This window comes from Oncorhynchus kisutch, linkage group LG9, assembly GCF_002021735.2.
Source record: "Oncorhynchus kisutch isolate 150728-3 linkage group LG9, Okis_V2, whole genome shotgun sequence".
Lineage (NCBI taxonomy): Eukaryota > Metazoa > Chordata > Actinopteri > Salmoniformes > Salmonidae > Oncorhynchus > Oncorhynchus kisutch.
In genome coordinates, this window is record NC_034182.2 from 9,776,732 (window position 1) to 9,794,745 (window position 18,014).

The 18,014-nt window shown below is 46.4% G+C and overlaps 1 protein-coding gene across 1 annotated transcript in view; it reads left to right on the forward strand.

Moving 5' to 3' along the window:
• The first annotated feature begins 9,002 nt into the window (after positions 1-9,002).
• The window catches only part of stab2 (stabilin 2), a 33,699-nt gene continuing 24,687 nt past the window's right edge, over positions 9,003-18,014 (forward strand). The window contains exons 1-14 of the mRNA XM_020491039.2: positions 9,003-9,265; positions 10,369-10,496; positions 10,753-10,871; positions 12,363-12,448; positions 12,551-12,617; positions 12,799-12,894; positions 13,072-13,194; positions 14,782-14,978; positions 15,238-15,368; positions 15,479-15,612; positions 15,758-15,837; positions 16,883-17,032; positions 17,307-17,450; positions 17,825-17,887. Of these exons, the coding sequence (XP_020346628.2) occupies positions 9,182-9,265; positions 10,369-10,496; positions 10,753-10,871; positions 12,363-12,448; positions 12,551-12,617; positions 12,799-12,894; positions 13,072-13,194; positions 14,782-14,978; positions 15,238-15,368; positions 15,479-15,612; positions 15,758-15,837; positions 16,883-17,032; positions 17,307-17,450; positions 17,825-17,887 (1,602 nt within the window). The 5' untranslated portion in view covers positions 9,003-9,181. The remainder of the gene's footprint in view (positions 9,266-10,368; positions 10,497-10,752; positions 10,872-12,362; positions 12,449-12,550; positions 12,618-12,798; positions 12,895-13,071; positions 13,195-14,781; positions 14,979-15,237; positions 15,369-15,478; positions 15,613-15,757; positions 15,838-16,882; positions 17,033-17,306; positions 17,451-17,824; positions 17,888-18,014) is intronic.

An 18,014-nucleotide genomic window follows, 5' to 3' on the forward strand; every position in this document is an offset into this window, starting at 1 on the left:
AATTACATTTCAGTCATTTAGCAGACACTCTTGTCTAGAGCAATTTACAGTGAGTGCATACATTTTTATACTGGTCCCTCATGGGAATCGAACCCACAATCCTGGTGTTGCAAGCACCATGCTGTACCAACTGAGCCCCACGGGACTGATCCCAGGTCTATAATATGTAAAAGTTCATTTTTGGAAGTATTTTTCATGTATCTCATCTGTTTCTGAACCTCTTAAGTCCTAATGGTCTCCTTGTATGTCTATGCCTCAGTCAACATGACAATAGATTCATACTGTAGGTCAACACTCATTCCTTTCTCATATCTTGACCATGCTTAACTTATTCTCTGTCCACAAGACCAAAATAAATCTTCACCTCTTACACTTTAACTCAATAAATATATCCTCCCCCCTATCCAATTTTTTAAAATAAACACTTTAAGTAAATCCAGACTACCCATGGAGAACTTCTTATGATTCATCTGTTGTCTCCCTTGAAGCCTGTGGCCGACCGCAATTTGACACATGTATGTGAGAAGGAACATAGCACACGTTTGACTTCTAGTGAGTTTATTTTAACAGGACAGAGGGAAACACAAACGGGGCCTTGTAAGATGTCACTTTCACCAATCAAATGAAGACCAGGGGCGTGTTCATTACGGCAATTCTGTTGCAAAATGTTTTTTAAACGTAATCGAACAGAACGGAACGTAGAGGGACCGACCTGAATTTGTCCAATAGCAACGCTAAAGGGTTTTCGTAATGAATGCGCCCAATGTTTCTACGACGGAGGCCTTTGCCTCATAATCTGGAACCCATGTAAACACGTTCAGAGAAACAGACAGTCTATCAATGTAGATCTCTGTATTCCACTACACATTGTGGCCTTGCGTGTCTGTTTATATATGATAGAATGAAACACAGTGTGAATATGGATGGATACTGTTCTGGGTTGATTCAACGGGACATCCACAGCTGAAACACAATGCCTATTTCAGTAAGTCAACCCCAGACAGGTTTTTCTCTTGAGTGTTATTTCTTAGCCAATCACAGAGGGGGTGAGGATTTGCTTTAAAGGTGCTATCAGAGCCCCGACAGCATCGTAATATCTGCTTAATAAAACGCATTGGGACCCAGTGAGAACCCAGTGATGCTGTCTTTTGTTTGAAGCTGATGTGCTTCATCCATCCCCACAGAGTTGGACACATTCATATGCTGACCATAAGTCATGTTTTGTCTCTGTTTTGGATTTTTACATATATTTCTTCATGTTTTCCACGGGAAGTACTTGTGCATCCAAGCATAAAAACATAGTAGACTGAGCCAAGTTTCATGTTCTTTTCAGACTGTGTCTTTCCTCGACTGTGTGTTCTCATGTGTCCGGAATCTCACAGTGCCGTCCATCGCAACCCCTGCCGGTCGGCATGGGTTCAACCCTTAGGAGTTTGGCTGGACGGAGCATTCTTGGTGCCAGTGCCCTCTAACCCTAAGGCAGGCATCCAGAGCATACATCACCACACTTAAGATTCTCAACACAACACTAGTCCTTCCCTCTCCTCGACTTTCGACTTGATTCCTCTTACTGGCCAATGAGTGGTATCCTCTCTCTCTCCCTCTCTCTCTCTCTCTCTATTTCTCTATCTTTCCACTATCTCTGTATTTCTTCCAAATATATCTCACTCACTATCTTTCTTATTATAATATGATCTGCAGTGGAGGTTGGTGGGAGGAGCTATAGGAGGACAGGCTCATTCAACTGTCTGGAATGGAACAAATGTGTGGTTTCCATATGTTTGATACCATTCAATTACGTTACAACGAGCCTGTCCTCCTGTAGCTCTTACCACTAGCCTCCAATGATGAGCAGTGCACTTGTAGCCTATTATTTCAACAGGTCCTTACAGCACCGCTCTCATTCTGTACTCTCTGCTGTCCTCCTGAGTTCAAAAGCAGGCATTGCTTGATGATGTATGCAAAGAGACAAACCTGCTAGAGAAAATGTATGCCCATACACCCAGGTTTACCAGGGGCAATCCACTAAATCAAATAAGAAATCCTCTCTTAAAAAAATATTGCTATGTTATCCAGAAACTCCTAATCCTGTATTGAGGATGATAGATGCTCTTACTGGGATGACTAATCAGGAAGTAATCTCAGCAAATCTGGTGACAAAGGAGTAGGAAAGAGCGGTTTCTTTAAGCCTTCAGAAGTACTTTTTGAGCCTTGTCCTTTGCAGCCGCCGAGAGCCAGATGACATGCATGGATAAAAACGTTATGGGTTGAAGGGGTTTGGAAGGAGGTTAAGGGTCACACGAGCTTACCATTTCCTGAAACGACTGGAAGCTTATCATTTGTTTGCTGTCAAAGTTAATTAAAAGAGTGTCTGTAAAGGCTTATGTGCACCAGATAGGTCCAAGACACATCAAGTAATAGTACTGTAGAACTTTAAAAACTATGTATGGAGTCCTCTGGCTTTAGTGTAGATCTGTTCCAGTGGATATTGAACAGTGGTTCTGTCCACGATGATAGGTACAGATGTAGGATCTTAATATGATCACCCTGTTGCTGGAGACCTCTCCTGCAATGCAGGACATTTTAAACATGTAGTGTAGTTGAGGTTTAAAAAGGCTTCTGAAGTTTGTGATTTCCACGTAGACATTTCAGACTCGATCTTCCCGGATGAAAAATGGATCAACCCCTACAAACATGTCAGTTAATTATAATCCACATAATAACTCACAATTCCTGTTGCTGCAGGATTAGTGTCATTTGTATCAGCCGTAGTGGCTACAGGACATGAGCTACAGAGCATAATCACGGAACTGAAGGAGACAGACAGAGAGGGAGAGAGAGAGATGGGAGTGTTGTTAAAGAGGAGGTGGTGAACCATTTCAGAATTGAAGCTAAAATCTACAAAGTAAAAATGGGTGGAAGTTCAAGCCTAGTTTCCTTACCTTACCATAAATTTGCCAAGTACTTTACCAGTCTTATCCAAATGTACTATTTGCTGTACTTGGGTGGCCTCTTTGTGGGGAGAGTAACTGCACCTCAAAATACACCCTTTACCCTTCACACCCTCACCCCTATCCGAAAAACCCTGCCATAAAAACTCTGTCCATTATCTGTGTTGGCCAGGAAGTAGGTAACAGGGTTGTATAAGGGACTGGACTTGGCCAAGTAGGTGGGCATTGCGGCCAGGAGAGGAGGGATGTGGTGATGTAGGCCAGCCAGCAGTGTGACCAGTCAGAAGTAGGCCAGCAAGCAGACGTTAAAGGCCCCAATAATGGCGCAGATCTACCGCCCTGCTGCTCCACACTACGGTTCAGCTGAGACAACACATACAGGTACAGTCAACGCATGCTGTACATGCTGGCACACCCACACCTAGTACCCTCCTCATGGTGCTGAGTACAGTCATGGACACAAGTTTTGAGAATGACACAAATATAAATTTTCACAAAGTCTGCTGCCTCAGTTTGTATCATGGCAATTTGCATATACTCCAGAATGTTATGAAGAGTGATCAGATGAATTGAAATTAATTGCGAAGTACCTCTTTGCCATGCAAATGCACTGAATCCCCAAGAAACTGCATTTCAGCCCTGCCACAAAAGGACCAGCTGACATCATGTCAGTGATTCTCTTGTTAACACAGGTTTGAGTGTTGACGAGGACAGGGCTGGAGATCACTCTGTCATGCTGATTGAGATCGAATAACAGACTGGAAGCTTCAAAAGGAGGGTGGTGCTTGGAATCATTGATCTTCCTCGGGCCAACCATGGTTACCTGCAAGGAAACACATGCAGTCATCATTGATATGCACAAAAAGGGCTTCACAGGCAAGGATATTGCTGCCAGTAAGATTGCACCTAAATCAACCATTTATCGGATCATCAACAACTTCAAGGAGAGCGGTTCAATTGTTGTGAAGAGGGCTTCAGGGCGCCCAAGAAAGTCCAGCAAGCGCCAGGACCGTCTCCTAAAGTTGACTCGGGATCGGGGCACCACCAGTACAGAACTTGCTCAGGAATGGCAGCAGGCAGATGTGAGTGCATCTGCATGCACAGTGAGGTGAAGACTTTTGGAGGATGGCCTGGTGTCAAGAAGGGCAGCAAAGAAGCCACTTCTCTCCAGGAAAAACATCAGGGACAGACTGATATTCTGAAAAAGGTACAGGGATTGGACTGCTGAGGACTGGGGTAAAGTCATTTTCTCTGATGAATCCCCTTTACGATTTGTTTGGGGCATCCGAAAAAAAGCTTGCCCGGAGAAGACAAGGTGAGCGCTACCATCAGTCCTGTGTAATGCTAACAGTAAAGCATCCTGAGACCATTCATGTGTGGGGTTGCTTCTCAGCCAAGGGAGTGGGCTCACTCACAATTTTGCCTAAGAACACAGCCATGAATAAAGAATGGTACCAACACATCCTCCGAGAGCAACTTCTCCCAACCATCCAGGAACAGTTTGGTGACAAACAATGCTTTTTCCAGCATGATGGAGCACCTTGCTCCATCAAAACCCACAAATTCTGACAAAGTCCAAGCATTGATTATGCAAGAATGGGCTGCCAGCAGTCAGGATGTGGCCCAGAAGTCAATTGACAGCATGCCAGGGCGGATTGCAGAGGTCTTGAAAAAGAAGGGTCAACACTGCAAATATTGACTCTTTGCATCAATTTCATGTAATTGTCAATAAAAGCCTTTGACACGTATGAAATGCTTGTAATTATACTTCAGTATTCCATAGTAACATCTGACAAAAATATCTAAAGACATTGAGGCAGCAGACTTTGTGAAAATGAATATTTGTGTCATTCTCAAAACTTTTGGGTACATTATTTTTGGGTACATTACTTTTGGGTACATTACTGTAGCAGTAGACTATAACCACAGAAGGAAATAGGAAGCAGAGCACCATGCAGGGTACAAGGAAGTTGCCCCAGGTGGGGGCCGCAGGAGCTCCAGCCCAGTAGAGGGCCCATGGCAGGCAGGCCGGCCAGCCACACCACGCCCAGGCCCTGGATGCTCCTTCATCGGGTCATCTTCAGAGCAGCCATGGGCTTACACATGGCACAGTACCGCTCATACATCAGCTGGGTGAGTATCCACAGAGAAACCAAACATTAAATAGAGTTTTAAATCTGGTGTTTAAAGGAGGTAATAAAATGTTATCAAAACATGTAAAAGCAGAAAACGGTTGTACATCCCATATGTCTCAACCCATCTCTGTATTAGCTTCATTTAAAGGAGGGACTCTCATTACTAACAGGTCAAAACACCTGAAAACAATTAACACCTAAAATAAGGATCTAATCAGACAGCCAATACAAATAGCATCAAAAACGACTCACCAATGTAACTGACTGCATTTGTCCATCTGTAAATAGCCCACCCAATCTGCCTACCTCATCCCCATGCTGTTTTAATTGTATTTACTTTTCTGTTCTTTTGCACACCAGTATTTCTACTTGCACATCATTATCTGCTCATTTATCACTCCAGTGTTAATCTGCTAAATTGTAATTATTCGCTCCTATGGCCTATTTATTGCCTACCTCCTCATGCCTTTTGCACACACTGTATATAGACTTTCTTTTTTCTACTGTGCCATTGACTTGTTTATTGTGTTATTTGCTTGTTTATTGTTTACTCCATGTGTAACTCTGTGTTGTTTGTGTCACACTGTAACGGCTGTCGTGGGTTGAAGAAGGTGAAGAGGACCAAAGTGCAGCGTGGTATGTGACCATGATGTATATTTATTTTAACTTAGAACACTACGACCAAAATAATCAAACTAGACCAACACGAAACAGTTCTGTCTGGTGCAGACACAGAGACAGAAAACAATTACCCACCAATCATATTGGGAACACAGGCTACCTAAGTATGGTTCTCAATCAGAGACAACGATTGACAGCTGCCTCTGATTGGGAACCATACCAGGCCAAAAGCAAAAATACAAAACATAGAACAAAACATCAAATGCCCACCCCAACTCACGCCCTGACCAAACTAAAACAGAGACATAAAAAAGGAACTAAGGTCAGGACGTGACATTACCCCCCCAAAGGTACGGACTGCGGCCGCAAAACCTAACCCCATAGGGGAGGGTCTGGGTGGGCATCTGTCCGCGGTGGCGGCTCTGGTGCGGGACGTGGACCCCACTCCACCATAGTCTTGGCCCACTTAAGTGGCACGTTTGGAGCGGCGCCGACCTCGGACTGGGGACCCTTGCAGTGGGCCCTGAATAGATGGGAGATTCTGGCAGCGCCGGACAGGCGTGAGACTCAGGCAGCGCCGGAGTGAAGGGCGACTCCGGCAGCGCCGGAGTGAAGGGCGGCTCTGGCGGCTCCTGACTGACGGGCGGCTCTGGCAGCGCTGGACAGGAGGGAGTCTCTGGAAGCGCTGGACAGGAGGGAGACTCTGGAAGCGCTGGACAGGAGGGAGACTCTGGAAGTGCTGGACAGAAGGGAGACTCTGGAAGCGCTGGACAGGCGTGAGCACCTGGAGGGAGGAGACGGAGAGACAGCCTGGTGCGTGGAGGAGGCACCGGATGGACCGGACTGTGGAGGCGCACTGGAGGTCTCGAGCACTGAGCCTGCACAACCTGTCCTGGCTGGATACTCCCTGTAGCCCGGCAAGTGCGGCGGGGTGGAACAGACCGCACTTGGCTGTGCTGGCGAACCGGGGACACCGTGCGTAGGGCTGGTGCCATATAACCCGGGCCGAGAAGACGCACTGGAGACCAGATGCGCTGAGCCGGCTTCATTATTCCTGGCTCGATGCCCACTCTAGCCCGGCCGATACGAGAAGCTGCGATGTAGCGCACAGGGCTATGCCTGCGCACTGGGGACACCGTGTGCCTCACGGCATAACACGGTGCCTTGCCCCGGTCAACCTCTCGCCACGGTAAGCATGGGGAGTTGGCTCAGGTCTCCTACCTGACTTAGCCACACTCCCCGTGAGCCCCCACCAATAATTATTTGGGGCTGCCTCTCGGGCATCCTTGCCAGCCGTGTTCCCTCAAAGCGCTGGCTCCCTTTACCTGCTGCCTCCGCTCTCCTGGCTGCCTCCATCTGTTCCCATGGAAGGCAATCCCTTCCAGCCAGGATCTCCTCCCATGTGTAGGATCCCTTCCCGTCCAGAATGTCCTCCCATGTCCATTCCTCCTTCTTACCACGCTGCTTGGTTCTTTTGTGGTGGGTAGTTCTGTAACGGCTGTCGTGGGTTGAAGAAGGTGAAGAGGACCAAAGTGCAGCGTGGTATGTGACCATGATGTATATTTATTTTAACTTAGAACACTACGACCAAAATAACAAAACTAGACCAACACGAAACAGTTCTGTCTGGTGCAGACACAGAGACAGAAAACAACTACCCACCAATCATAGTGGGAACACAGGCTACCTAAGTATGGTTCTCAATCAGAGACAACGATTGGCAGCTGCCTCTGATTGGGAACCATACCAGGCCAAAAGCAGAAATACAAAACATAGAACAAAACATCAAATGCCCACCCCAACTCATGCCCCGACCAAACTAAAACAGAGACATAAAAAGGAACTAAGGTCAGGACGTGACACACACTGCTTTGCTTTATCTTGGCCATGTCGCAGTTGTAAATGTGAACTTGTTCTCAACTAGCCTACCTGGTTAAATAAAAGTGAAATACATTTTTTTTAAAGACTTAGAAGAGACAGAACCCCTAGTCGGTCACCATAGCAACGATGAAGCCGTAGAGGACGAGGAGGAGGTCGGAGATGGCCAGGCGGAGGACGATGATGTTCATGGGGATCAACAGGAAGTGTGTGTTCCTCGTCAACACAACTGTGACCAGAAGGTTGTTGGAGACAGAGACGATGGTGATGAGGAGGAACATGTGGAAAGAGAGGACGCTGTAGCCCTCCCGAAGGAAGACTGTGGCCACTGCCAAGATGACTGGCACTGTACCCTCTGCCAAAGATGTGCCACCCTCTGCCAAAGCTGTGCCACCCTCTGCCAATGGTGTGCCATGGACCAAACCCCAATCCAAGCCTAGATCAGCCAAGGCCGTGCTGTTGCTGTTCATCTCAACCACAACCACAACCGTAACCTCTGAGCTCCCTGCTCAAGATGTTCTGAGGATCTCCCTCTCCCCTCCCACCTGAGTGGCCTCTCTACTGAAATGGAATCATCCCGTCATATTCTGGACCGATTAGCGTGATTCCGTACTTTGTGGAGAGGCTGGATCAGGGATGAAGGTGACAGATGGTAATCCCTCCTTTTTTGGGCCATTTACCAAATGAAGCTGGATTATATGAGTAGTCAACACTGTAACACTGTATGTTAGTTAAGTAGATGTTTTGGTATTTGGAAGATTGCCTGTGTAGTATGTATCCATCTATATCTTGATGTTTCATCGTAAACAAAGGATGAACCCCACCCTCAACCCTTTCACACACATTGCACTGCTTTGGTAACTCTTATATGAGTTTGTGCGTGCACGTACGTGTGTGTATGTTAGGTCAGTAATGCCACTCAGCATAAAGCATGTCATTCTGACCTCTTCTGGGAAAACGCTGGGTCTGAAAGTCATGACGGGACAGAATGTTGTCAGGAAGAGTGCAGATGGGACAGGAGAGGGTGAATCTTATTTACACTCCAGGATGTCCTGCCATTCTCCTTCGCTCCAACACCACTGTTTGAAGACAAGACCAGACCTAACCCCCCCTTCCAACTGCTGACAGATGCTGGAGTATAGACGGATGAAGGGGTTGTGTGTGTGTGTGTGTGCCGGGGGGGATTGTGTGTGTGTGTGTGTGTGTCAGTGTGTGCATCTGTGTGTCTGTGCGTATGGGCGTGTAAGCGCCAGCGTGCGTGTGTGCGTGTGCATGGACAGTATGCCCATGCATGTTTGTGTATGTGCACGTGTGTGGAGTGTATGAATGCAGGTGACCCTCTCTGGTACTACTGGCACAGGAAAGAGTGGAGTTGAGGGGAGGGGGAGAGAGGAGGAAGGTTGTTGAAAAGTCAGATGGGCTAAGTGAGCGGTCACAGTCCACTGACGTGCCTCAGAGAGGGAGGGCGAGGGAGAGCTAAAAAGAGTGACTCAAAGTGACAGGGAGTGGGTCAGAGAGGTAGAGGGAGGGAGCCACAGGGGCACAGCGAGTGATACTGACAGAGAGAGAGAGAGAGAAGGAGAGAGATCCAGAGTTATGGCGCCTGTGACCGGACCACTGGCGCTCATGCTGCTACTTCTGGGGTTAGACCGCTACACCTCCTCTGCTGCTGCCGCCAAGGTGAGTCCCACTTTTACCGCACACACGTGAGTGCGTTCGTCATTCGGACTCACTGTCACACCCTCATTGGTAGCTAGACGTATGGAAGGACTGCCAAGAGTGGTCAGGGAGATGTGGGCATGGGACACACAATACAAATCAAATCACATTTTATTGGTCGCATTCACATATTTAGAAGATGTTAGTGCCGGTGTAACGAATTGCTTGTGTTCCTAGCTCCAACAGTGCAGTAGTATCTAACCATTCAGCAGTAGTATCTAACAATTCAGCTTGACTTGTTTTGTTGCTGACTTTTTTGGACATTTTAAAGTGTTGTTGTGTGGTTTGGGGATTTTGGATGGTGTACTGTATGATGACTTAGTGCTGTGTTTCAGGGGTTGGATCTATGTGGTTTTGAAACATAACGAGCATGTTTGTGTGTGTCTTTGTCTGAGTTTTGCGGTTTCTCTGAGTAGCGCCCGGGTACTGTTGCATGCTGGGTAGATCAGATCAGATGATGCAGATCCCAGCAGAAGTCATTAAACAATATCGTTCTGTTTACCCAGAGTCTGTCCAACTCTGGTCAAAGTAAACAAATGCTCTGAAATACTCTTTGATGATGTCAAAACACTGTGTATACCCAGGAGTACACTACTACTACACACTGCCAAAAAACAAACTATTCATCATGCACAAACACAGTTTTCTCTGTAGGGGGATTGGGTGTTGGGTTATATAGTGGTGGTTAATGTTATTCTAGTATGATGAAAGACAGGCAGGAAATAATAGTCTGACCTCTCCACTGTTTTAAGAACGGTGGAAAATTCCATTGATTTGAGTGGATAAGAGGATTGGCGAGGGCATTGGCTCTATAGGGCATTGGCTTCAACATTCAGTTGGGAACCGCTAAGAGATTCGGCCCTGGTACGTTCATCAGGTAACTCTCAAACCGTGACTTTATGACTTCTGACACACAATGGGAAGTCAACAGAGACAAGAAAAGCGTGTCAGTACACTGTTGTGTGTGGTTATTTGGGGTGTTCCTGAGTCCACAATGACACACAGCACCAGGCCTGTGCAGGTCTGTCTTACAGTTATCCGCTCTTCTCCCTCCACCACAACAGAACCGGTGTGACAAGACAACCCTGGTGATGACCAAGACAGAGTGCCACTCCTGTAGCATCAGCTCCAACGTGGGCTGTCCAGCAGGCTTCAACAAGAAGATCCCCGGGAAGGGAAACCCAGACTGCAAGTGAGTGGGCAAGGGGGTAAGGGTGGAAGAGGGGATATGGGGAGGAAATGAGGGTGGAAGAAGGATATGGGGGGAGAAGGGGACAGAATAGGGAAGGGAGTGATGCAGAAATAGAATAGATGGAGGAGCTATCTCTTGTTAGTATCTAAGTAATATCTCATGTCTCTGCTTAACCTAAGACACAACCGGGTATGTTGTGCAGAGAGTTGTGGCACTGCATCCTACACCCAGTGATATGTCATCTCTCTCTCTGTAGGTACCGTGTGAGTCCCATGGCCAGTATGGTGCTGAATATCAAGGGCTGTTCTCATGAGTGTTACAAGGAGGTGGTTGAGCCTCACTGCTGTCCAGGGTACTGGGGACCAGACTGCATCGGTGAGTAAAACAACACACTGCATCCAATACTGTAATCGATCACTGCTGCTCATCGTTGAGTCATCAAGCCGCATTGATGAGGAAAGCAACACCATTTTGGGGGTGGTAACATCATTTCTGAAATCCCTACTTCACTCCAGATGCTCACTTTTCAAAGGCCTGCTTTGAAACAGAGGGTTCTCGTATGTGCTCATGTTTTGGTGGTTCTGTAACACGGTAAGCTGTGGGGACTCTGAGGGAATGTTTTGATAGGAAGAGTTCAGAAGTGTACTTGGCTGCTACTGCCATTGAATCCCAGTGCTGAGTGCTGTGTGACAAAAAAACAGGAAGAAAGCACTCGCATCCCTCCTCGGAGAGGGAGAGTGGCATGTTTCAGGAAAAAAATTGCTACAGGGGAACAAATAGACAGAATAGAAAGCTGTCCAAAGTAGGAAAGTGTGTCAGCAGTGTTCTGTGTGCACCGGCAGGCCAGGACAACCCACATTGTGGTATTGGGTGCAGGATGCAGGTTAGGCCTTTCGGAGCAGGGGACTCGCACACTTCCTTCCTCCCAATTAGGGCTCATCGTCAGCAGGCCCCTGTCTTCCAGGAATGTGCTGACATCCCGATAGTACTGAGTCCAGGCTTCCTCTCTCTAGTTCTTTTGTTCCTGTCATAGACTCTTCTTATCCCCCCCTCCCACACTCTCTCGCTTTCTCACACGCACACGCACGTATGCACGCACGGACACACACAAAGTCACTAACACACACATTCTCTCTCTCTCCCCCCCCTCCCTCCCTCCCTCCCTCCCTCCCAGTGATTGTGTTTTGAGGTTATCAAAGATGGGCAGTAGTAAGTACATTAACAGGGGCCATAGTTCTTCCTCTCTGTCTCAATGGTTCCCTGTGTTGTTCTGTGACAGGGTAACATGGACGCGTGAAGTATTCTCTGTCCTGGTGAGACATGATGCATGTTGACTGAATTACTCTCCCCACTTGTTGTGCAACAACGTTACATTTTAGGTACAAATTACCCACATTAGACGTTTATCATTTATTTCTGGTAAATATTGGGTGAACATTAAAGGATATTATTGCAATTGGGTGACCATTTCTGCTCAGGAATGGTGAGTGAGTGAGAATCTGCTGACAAGAACAACTACTTCCCTAGAGTCTGCTGATTGTAAGGAGACCCTTGGCTACTCCCTGTGCATGCTTGTGTTTACATTGTGTGTGTGCAGCTTGAGGGAAGGAAGGGGATGAGTGATTATGGGCCGTTCTGATAAGAGAGGCACACAGGAGAGAGTGAGAAGGAAAGAGGAGGAGAGAGACAGAGGAGAGGAGGAGAGGGAGTGGTCATTACGTCCAGGCTATTGTCAAGTCACGTGCTCTCCTGGACATTGGTAACAACACACACCATTCGGTTTCCAATCACTGTTTCAATGAGATTGGTTGTCCATCTTTCTGTTGATATGAGACTAATGCGAATGGTACTGTCTTCCTGTCCCAGAGTGCCCAGAGGACGCAGACAGGCCCTGCAGTAATAATGGACTGTGTTCTGAAGGCATGGGTGGCAACGGGAGCTGCAGCTGTAAGGTACTGGATGATGACGCATAGACACACATGTGCAAGTAAACACATATACACGCACACACGCACAGACAAAGAATGGTCCATCACTGTGTTTGTCCTCCTCAGCCTGGCTTCGTGGGAACAGCTTGTGAAGACTGTGCAGATAATCTTTACGGCTCAACCTGTAGTTCTGGTAACCAACTCGGTCCCTTTCTTTAAGATTGCGATGCTTTACCTACCCCATTTTGTGACTGCCCCATGCACCTAGAGATACAGTCCACGTTGGTGCCGTTTGTTGATGATCCATTGCATTGTAATATTGACCTGTTTCTCTCTCTGTCCTTCCCATCATTCTCCATTTGCCGGTCCATCAGCCTGCACGTGTGGACATGGCCTGTGTAATGCTGGTATCCACGGTGACGGGATATGCACCTGCTTCTCTGGGTATAAAGGCCCAAAATGTGATCTGGGTAAGAGAACCAGTGGTGATGCATGCTTATGACATGTCTTATAATGTGTTAGAACTGTATCACAATGCATTACTCCTGTCGGCATTAACTCCCTGATCTATAACCTACCTGTATGTTTTCATCTAATGACAACTTGCTCCCACCTTAACAACAGCATGTGTCTCTGTCATCTTTCAGAGCTGCCGGAGTGCTCTTCTCTGCTTTGTCCACAGAACACTCGCTGTATGCAGGGCTCGCTGGACGGGTCGCTGCGTTGTCAATGTCTACCTGGCTACCGAACCTCTGGAGATCAATGTATATGTGAGTGACAGCATGGCTGTGTCCCTATTCTCTGTAAAAGGGTAGCCCTATGGCCTTATGGCTACTAGCGGCCTAGTACTAAGTGAGTTATGGTGCGTTCGGAAAGTATTCAGACCCCTTCACTTTTTCCACATTTTGTTACGTTACAGCCTTATTCTAAAATGTACGAAATAAAATTGTTCCTCTTCAGTCTATATACAATACCCCATAATGACAAAAAAAGAATAATAATTTGAAAATGTATTAAAAATGTTAAAAAACGTAAGTATTCAGACCCTTTGCTATGAGACTCGAAATTGAGCTCAGATGCATCCTGTTTCCATAGATCATCCTTGAGATAAGTCCACCTGTGGTAAATTCAATTGATTGGACATGATTTGGAAAGGCACACATCTGTCTATATAAGGACCCACAGTTGACAGTGCATGTCAGAGCAAAAACCAAACCATGAGGTCGAAGGAATTGTCTGTAGAGCTCCGAGACAGGATTGTGTCGAGGCACAGATCTGGGGAAGGGAACCAAAACATTTCTGCAGCATTGAAGGTCCCCAAGAACACAGTGGCCTCCTTCATTCATTAATGGAAGAAGTTTGAAACCACCAAGACCCTTCCTAGAGCTGGCTGCCGGCCAAACTGAGCAATCGGGGGAGAAGGGCTTTGGTCATGAAAGTGACGAAGAACCCGATGGCCACTCTGATGGAGCTCCAGAGTTCCTCTGTGGAGATGGGAGAACCTTCCAGAAGGACAACCATCTCTGCAGCATTCCACCAAAAGGCACAAGATTCTCTGCTCTGATAAAACCAATATCGAGGTCTTTGGTCTGAATGCCAAGCGTCACGTCTGGAGGAAACCTGGCAACATCCCTATGGTGAAACATGGTGGTGGCAGCATCATGCTGTGGGGAGGTTTTTCAGCGTCAGGGACTGGGAGACTAGTCAGGATCGAGGGAAAGATGAACGGAGCAAAGTACAGAGAGATCCTTGATGAAAACCTGCTCCAGAGCGCTCAGGACCTCAGACTGGGGAGAAGGTTTACCTTCCAACAGGACAACGGCCCTAAGCAGACAGCCAAGACAATGGCAGGAGGGGCTTTGGGACAAGTCTCTGAATGTCCATAATTAAGTGACCCAGCCAGAACCCGATTGAACATCTCTTTAGAGACCTGAAAATAGCTGTGCAGTGACGCTCCCTATCCGGCCTGACAGAGCTTGAGAGGATCTGCAGAGAATAATTGCAGAGCCTCCCCAAATACAGGTGTGCCAAGCTGGTAGCGTCATACCCAAGAAGACTCGAGGCTGTAATCACTGCCAAAGGTGCTTCAACAAAATACTGAGTAAAGGGTCTGAATACTTATGTAAATGTGATATTTCAGTTTTTGAATTTTTTATACATTTGCTAAAATTTGTAATAACCAGTTTTTACTCTGTCATTATGGGGTATTGTGAATAGATTGATGGGGGGGGGGATGTTTTAATCCATTTTAGAATAAGGCAGTAACGTAACAAACTCTGGAAAAGGTCAATGGGTCTTAATACTTTCCGAATGGACTGTATATAATAGTTTATAAGATGATTTGTCTCCTCTCACAGCCATAAACCCGTGCCTGCAGCAGGTGTGCCACATCCATGCCACCTGTGCCCATGTGGGGCCCAACAAGCACTTGTGTACCTGTGCCCAGGGCTACAGTGGGGACGGGCACGTGTGTGTTCCCATAGACCCCTGTCAAACACACCTGGGGGGCTGCTCTGCTGACTCTGCGCACTGCGTTTACGATGGGCCAGGGAAGGTGTGTGTGTGTGTGTGTGTGTGTGTGTGTGTGTGTGTGTGTGTGTGTGTGTGTGTGTGTGTGTGTGTGTGTGTGTTTTTTTCTCTAACCGACAAATGAAACGGATTGATAATGCAATGTGAAATATAACATTTTATAAATATAACATTTTATAAATATAACATTTTATTGCTTCAATTGGTGATAATGTGCCATTCATTTGAGGGTGGACGTGTTTGGTGAACCTCCCCCTGAGTGGTGTTTTTGGTTTCTCTCGTAGTTTCATTGTGAGTGTCAAGACGGGTTTGACCACCTGACAGGAGGGGTGAGCTGCAGCCTGAAGGACTTGTGCAGACCTAACTCCTGCAGCAAACACGCCAACTGTTCAACAGTGGAGCCAAACATAGTAGAGTCAGTGTGTTTCTGTTCTCTTTGACTTAGTGTGTTTAAAGATATTTGTGCAGTAAAACCATCATTTTTTCAAAAGAGCATCTTACCTTTGTACATCTCTCTTACTCCAGGTGCACATGTCACGAGGGATACGTGGGCAACGGCAAGATTTGCTATGGCAACATCATGCAGCGTCTGAACGATCTGAACTCAGAGCCCGGAGGCCAATGGACCGGTCAGCTCAGCAATGCCATCACACTCTTTGGTGCGTCTCATTGGTTAATCATCAGCCAATCAGTGACTCATTAAAGTTCCAGAAATACACCTCTTTTGTCATGGGCCTTGGTTTATATAGACTCTCTCTCTCGATCTCTATCTCTCTTTTCCTCCTCCTCCTCCTCCTGCTCCAGGTGCCATTACTTGGCCCCTGAGCAACTTTGGCCCCTTCACCATCTTCGTCCCAATCAACAAGGGCTTCAAAGGAACTCCGGTAACATGCACAGCAGACACCTAGAGAACTGTAGCTATATTGATACACAGTAGACACCTAGAGGCACTGTAGCTATATGATACACAATAGACACCTAGAGGCACTGTAGCTATATGATACACAGTAGACACCTGGAGACACTGTGGCTATATGATACACAGTGGACAACTAGAGAACGGTAGCTATATGATACACAGTAGACACCTGGAGACACTGTAGCTATATGATACACAGTAGACACCTAGAGGCACTATGGCTATATGATACACAGTAGACACCTAGAGGCACTGTTGCTATATGATACACAGTAGACACCTAGAGGCACTATGGCTATATGATACACAGTAGACACCTAGAGGCACTGTAGCTATATGATACACAGTAGACACCTGGAGACACTGTAGCTATATGATACACAGTAGACATCTAGAGGCACTATGGCTATATGATACACAGTAGACACCTGGAGACACTGTAGCTATATGATACACAGTAGACACCTAGAGGCACTATGGCTATATGATACACAGTAGACACCTAGAGGCACTATGGCTATATGATACACAGTAGACACCTAGAGGCACTGTAGCTATATGATACACAGTAGACACCTAGAGGCACTATGGCTATATGATACACAGTAGACACATAGAGACACTGTAGCTATATGATACACAGTAGACACCTAGAGGCACTATGGCTATATGATACACAGTAGACACATAGAGACACTGTAGCTATATGATACACAGTAGACACATAGAGACACTGTAGCTATATGATACACAGTAGACACCTAGAGGCACTATGGCTATATGATACACAGTAGACACATAGAGACACTGTAGCTATATGATACACAGTAGACACCTAGAGGCACTATGGCTATATGATACACAGTAGACACCTGGAGACACTGTAGCTATATTGCTGTATATTTTGTATATTTTTTGGAACACAAGACCAATATTTTTTACTTTTCCCCCTATAGCTGAAATATTTATCGTGTTTGTTCTAACAGTGAGTATGTGTTGTCCTGTCTCAGCTGATACCTCTGATGGCTGACCCAATGAAGGCTAAGTACCTGTGTAAGCTGCACATTTCTCCCGTGGAGATGCCCTATGACATGCTGAACAGAGGGGTCATCTACTACACTCTGACGGGCAAGGCAGGGGAGACGGTGACAACAGATGACGTGAGACACACACACACGCACGCACGCACGCACACACACGCACACACACACACACACACACACACACACACACACACACACACACACACACACACACACACACACATTACCAAGGCCCTCCTGATTTAGACTGATAAATGTGAACACCGTCCCAAGAGTGTGCTTCTCATAGTAGTAGTGATGACAAGCACAAGACGGTCCAATGAGAAACACTGCTCCAATGACAGGTCACGCTGGTCATGTCAGCAAAATAACTTGATGATCCCCTCCACAGGACAAGCAGCTCAAGATCCGTATCCATGGCAGCAGGAAGAAGGGCGGGGTCCTGCAGTCTGATGTCATCGCTTCCAATGGGATCATCCATATTATCAACAAGCTGATGGACAGTGTCTCACCCACGGTGGAGAGCGACAAAGAGGTACACAAATACCAGAGACAGAGGTTACGTCACAAACGGCACCCTATTCCCTATTTAGTGCATGACTTTTTCGTCAAAGGTAGTGCAGTACATAGGAAATAGGGTGCCATTTGGGACCAACCAGACACATTGTTTATTATACTTAGAATAGCATTTGTAACGCCTACATTTGTGCCTACTTTTTAATTGTATTTATTTACCCCTTATTCGACCAGGTAAGTTGACTGAGAACACATTCTCATTTACAGCAACGACCTGGGGAATAGTTACAGGGGAGAGGAGGGGGATGAATGAGCCAACTGAAAGCAACAAGACTGGTTGTTAAGTTAGGCTAAATTCCATTTTGACATGACTTGTCATGTTATCTTTTCCAGGAGAATCTGATGAAGATTCTATCAGACTATGGGAAGTTTTCCAAGTTCAAGGAATTGTTGATGGTACTGTCTTCTGTATTCATTTCATGTTATTTAAATTTGATTTAACATATTCTATGTATTATTCAGAGTGGGTATAGTATATCAGATATGAAGTAACATCAACCTGTTGTTTGATATCTTATTAATG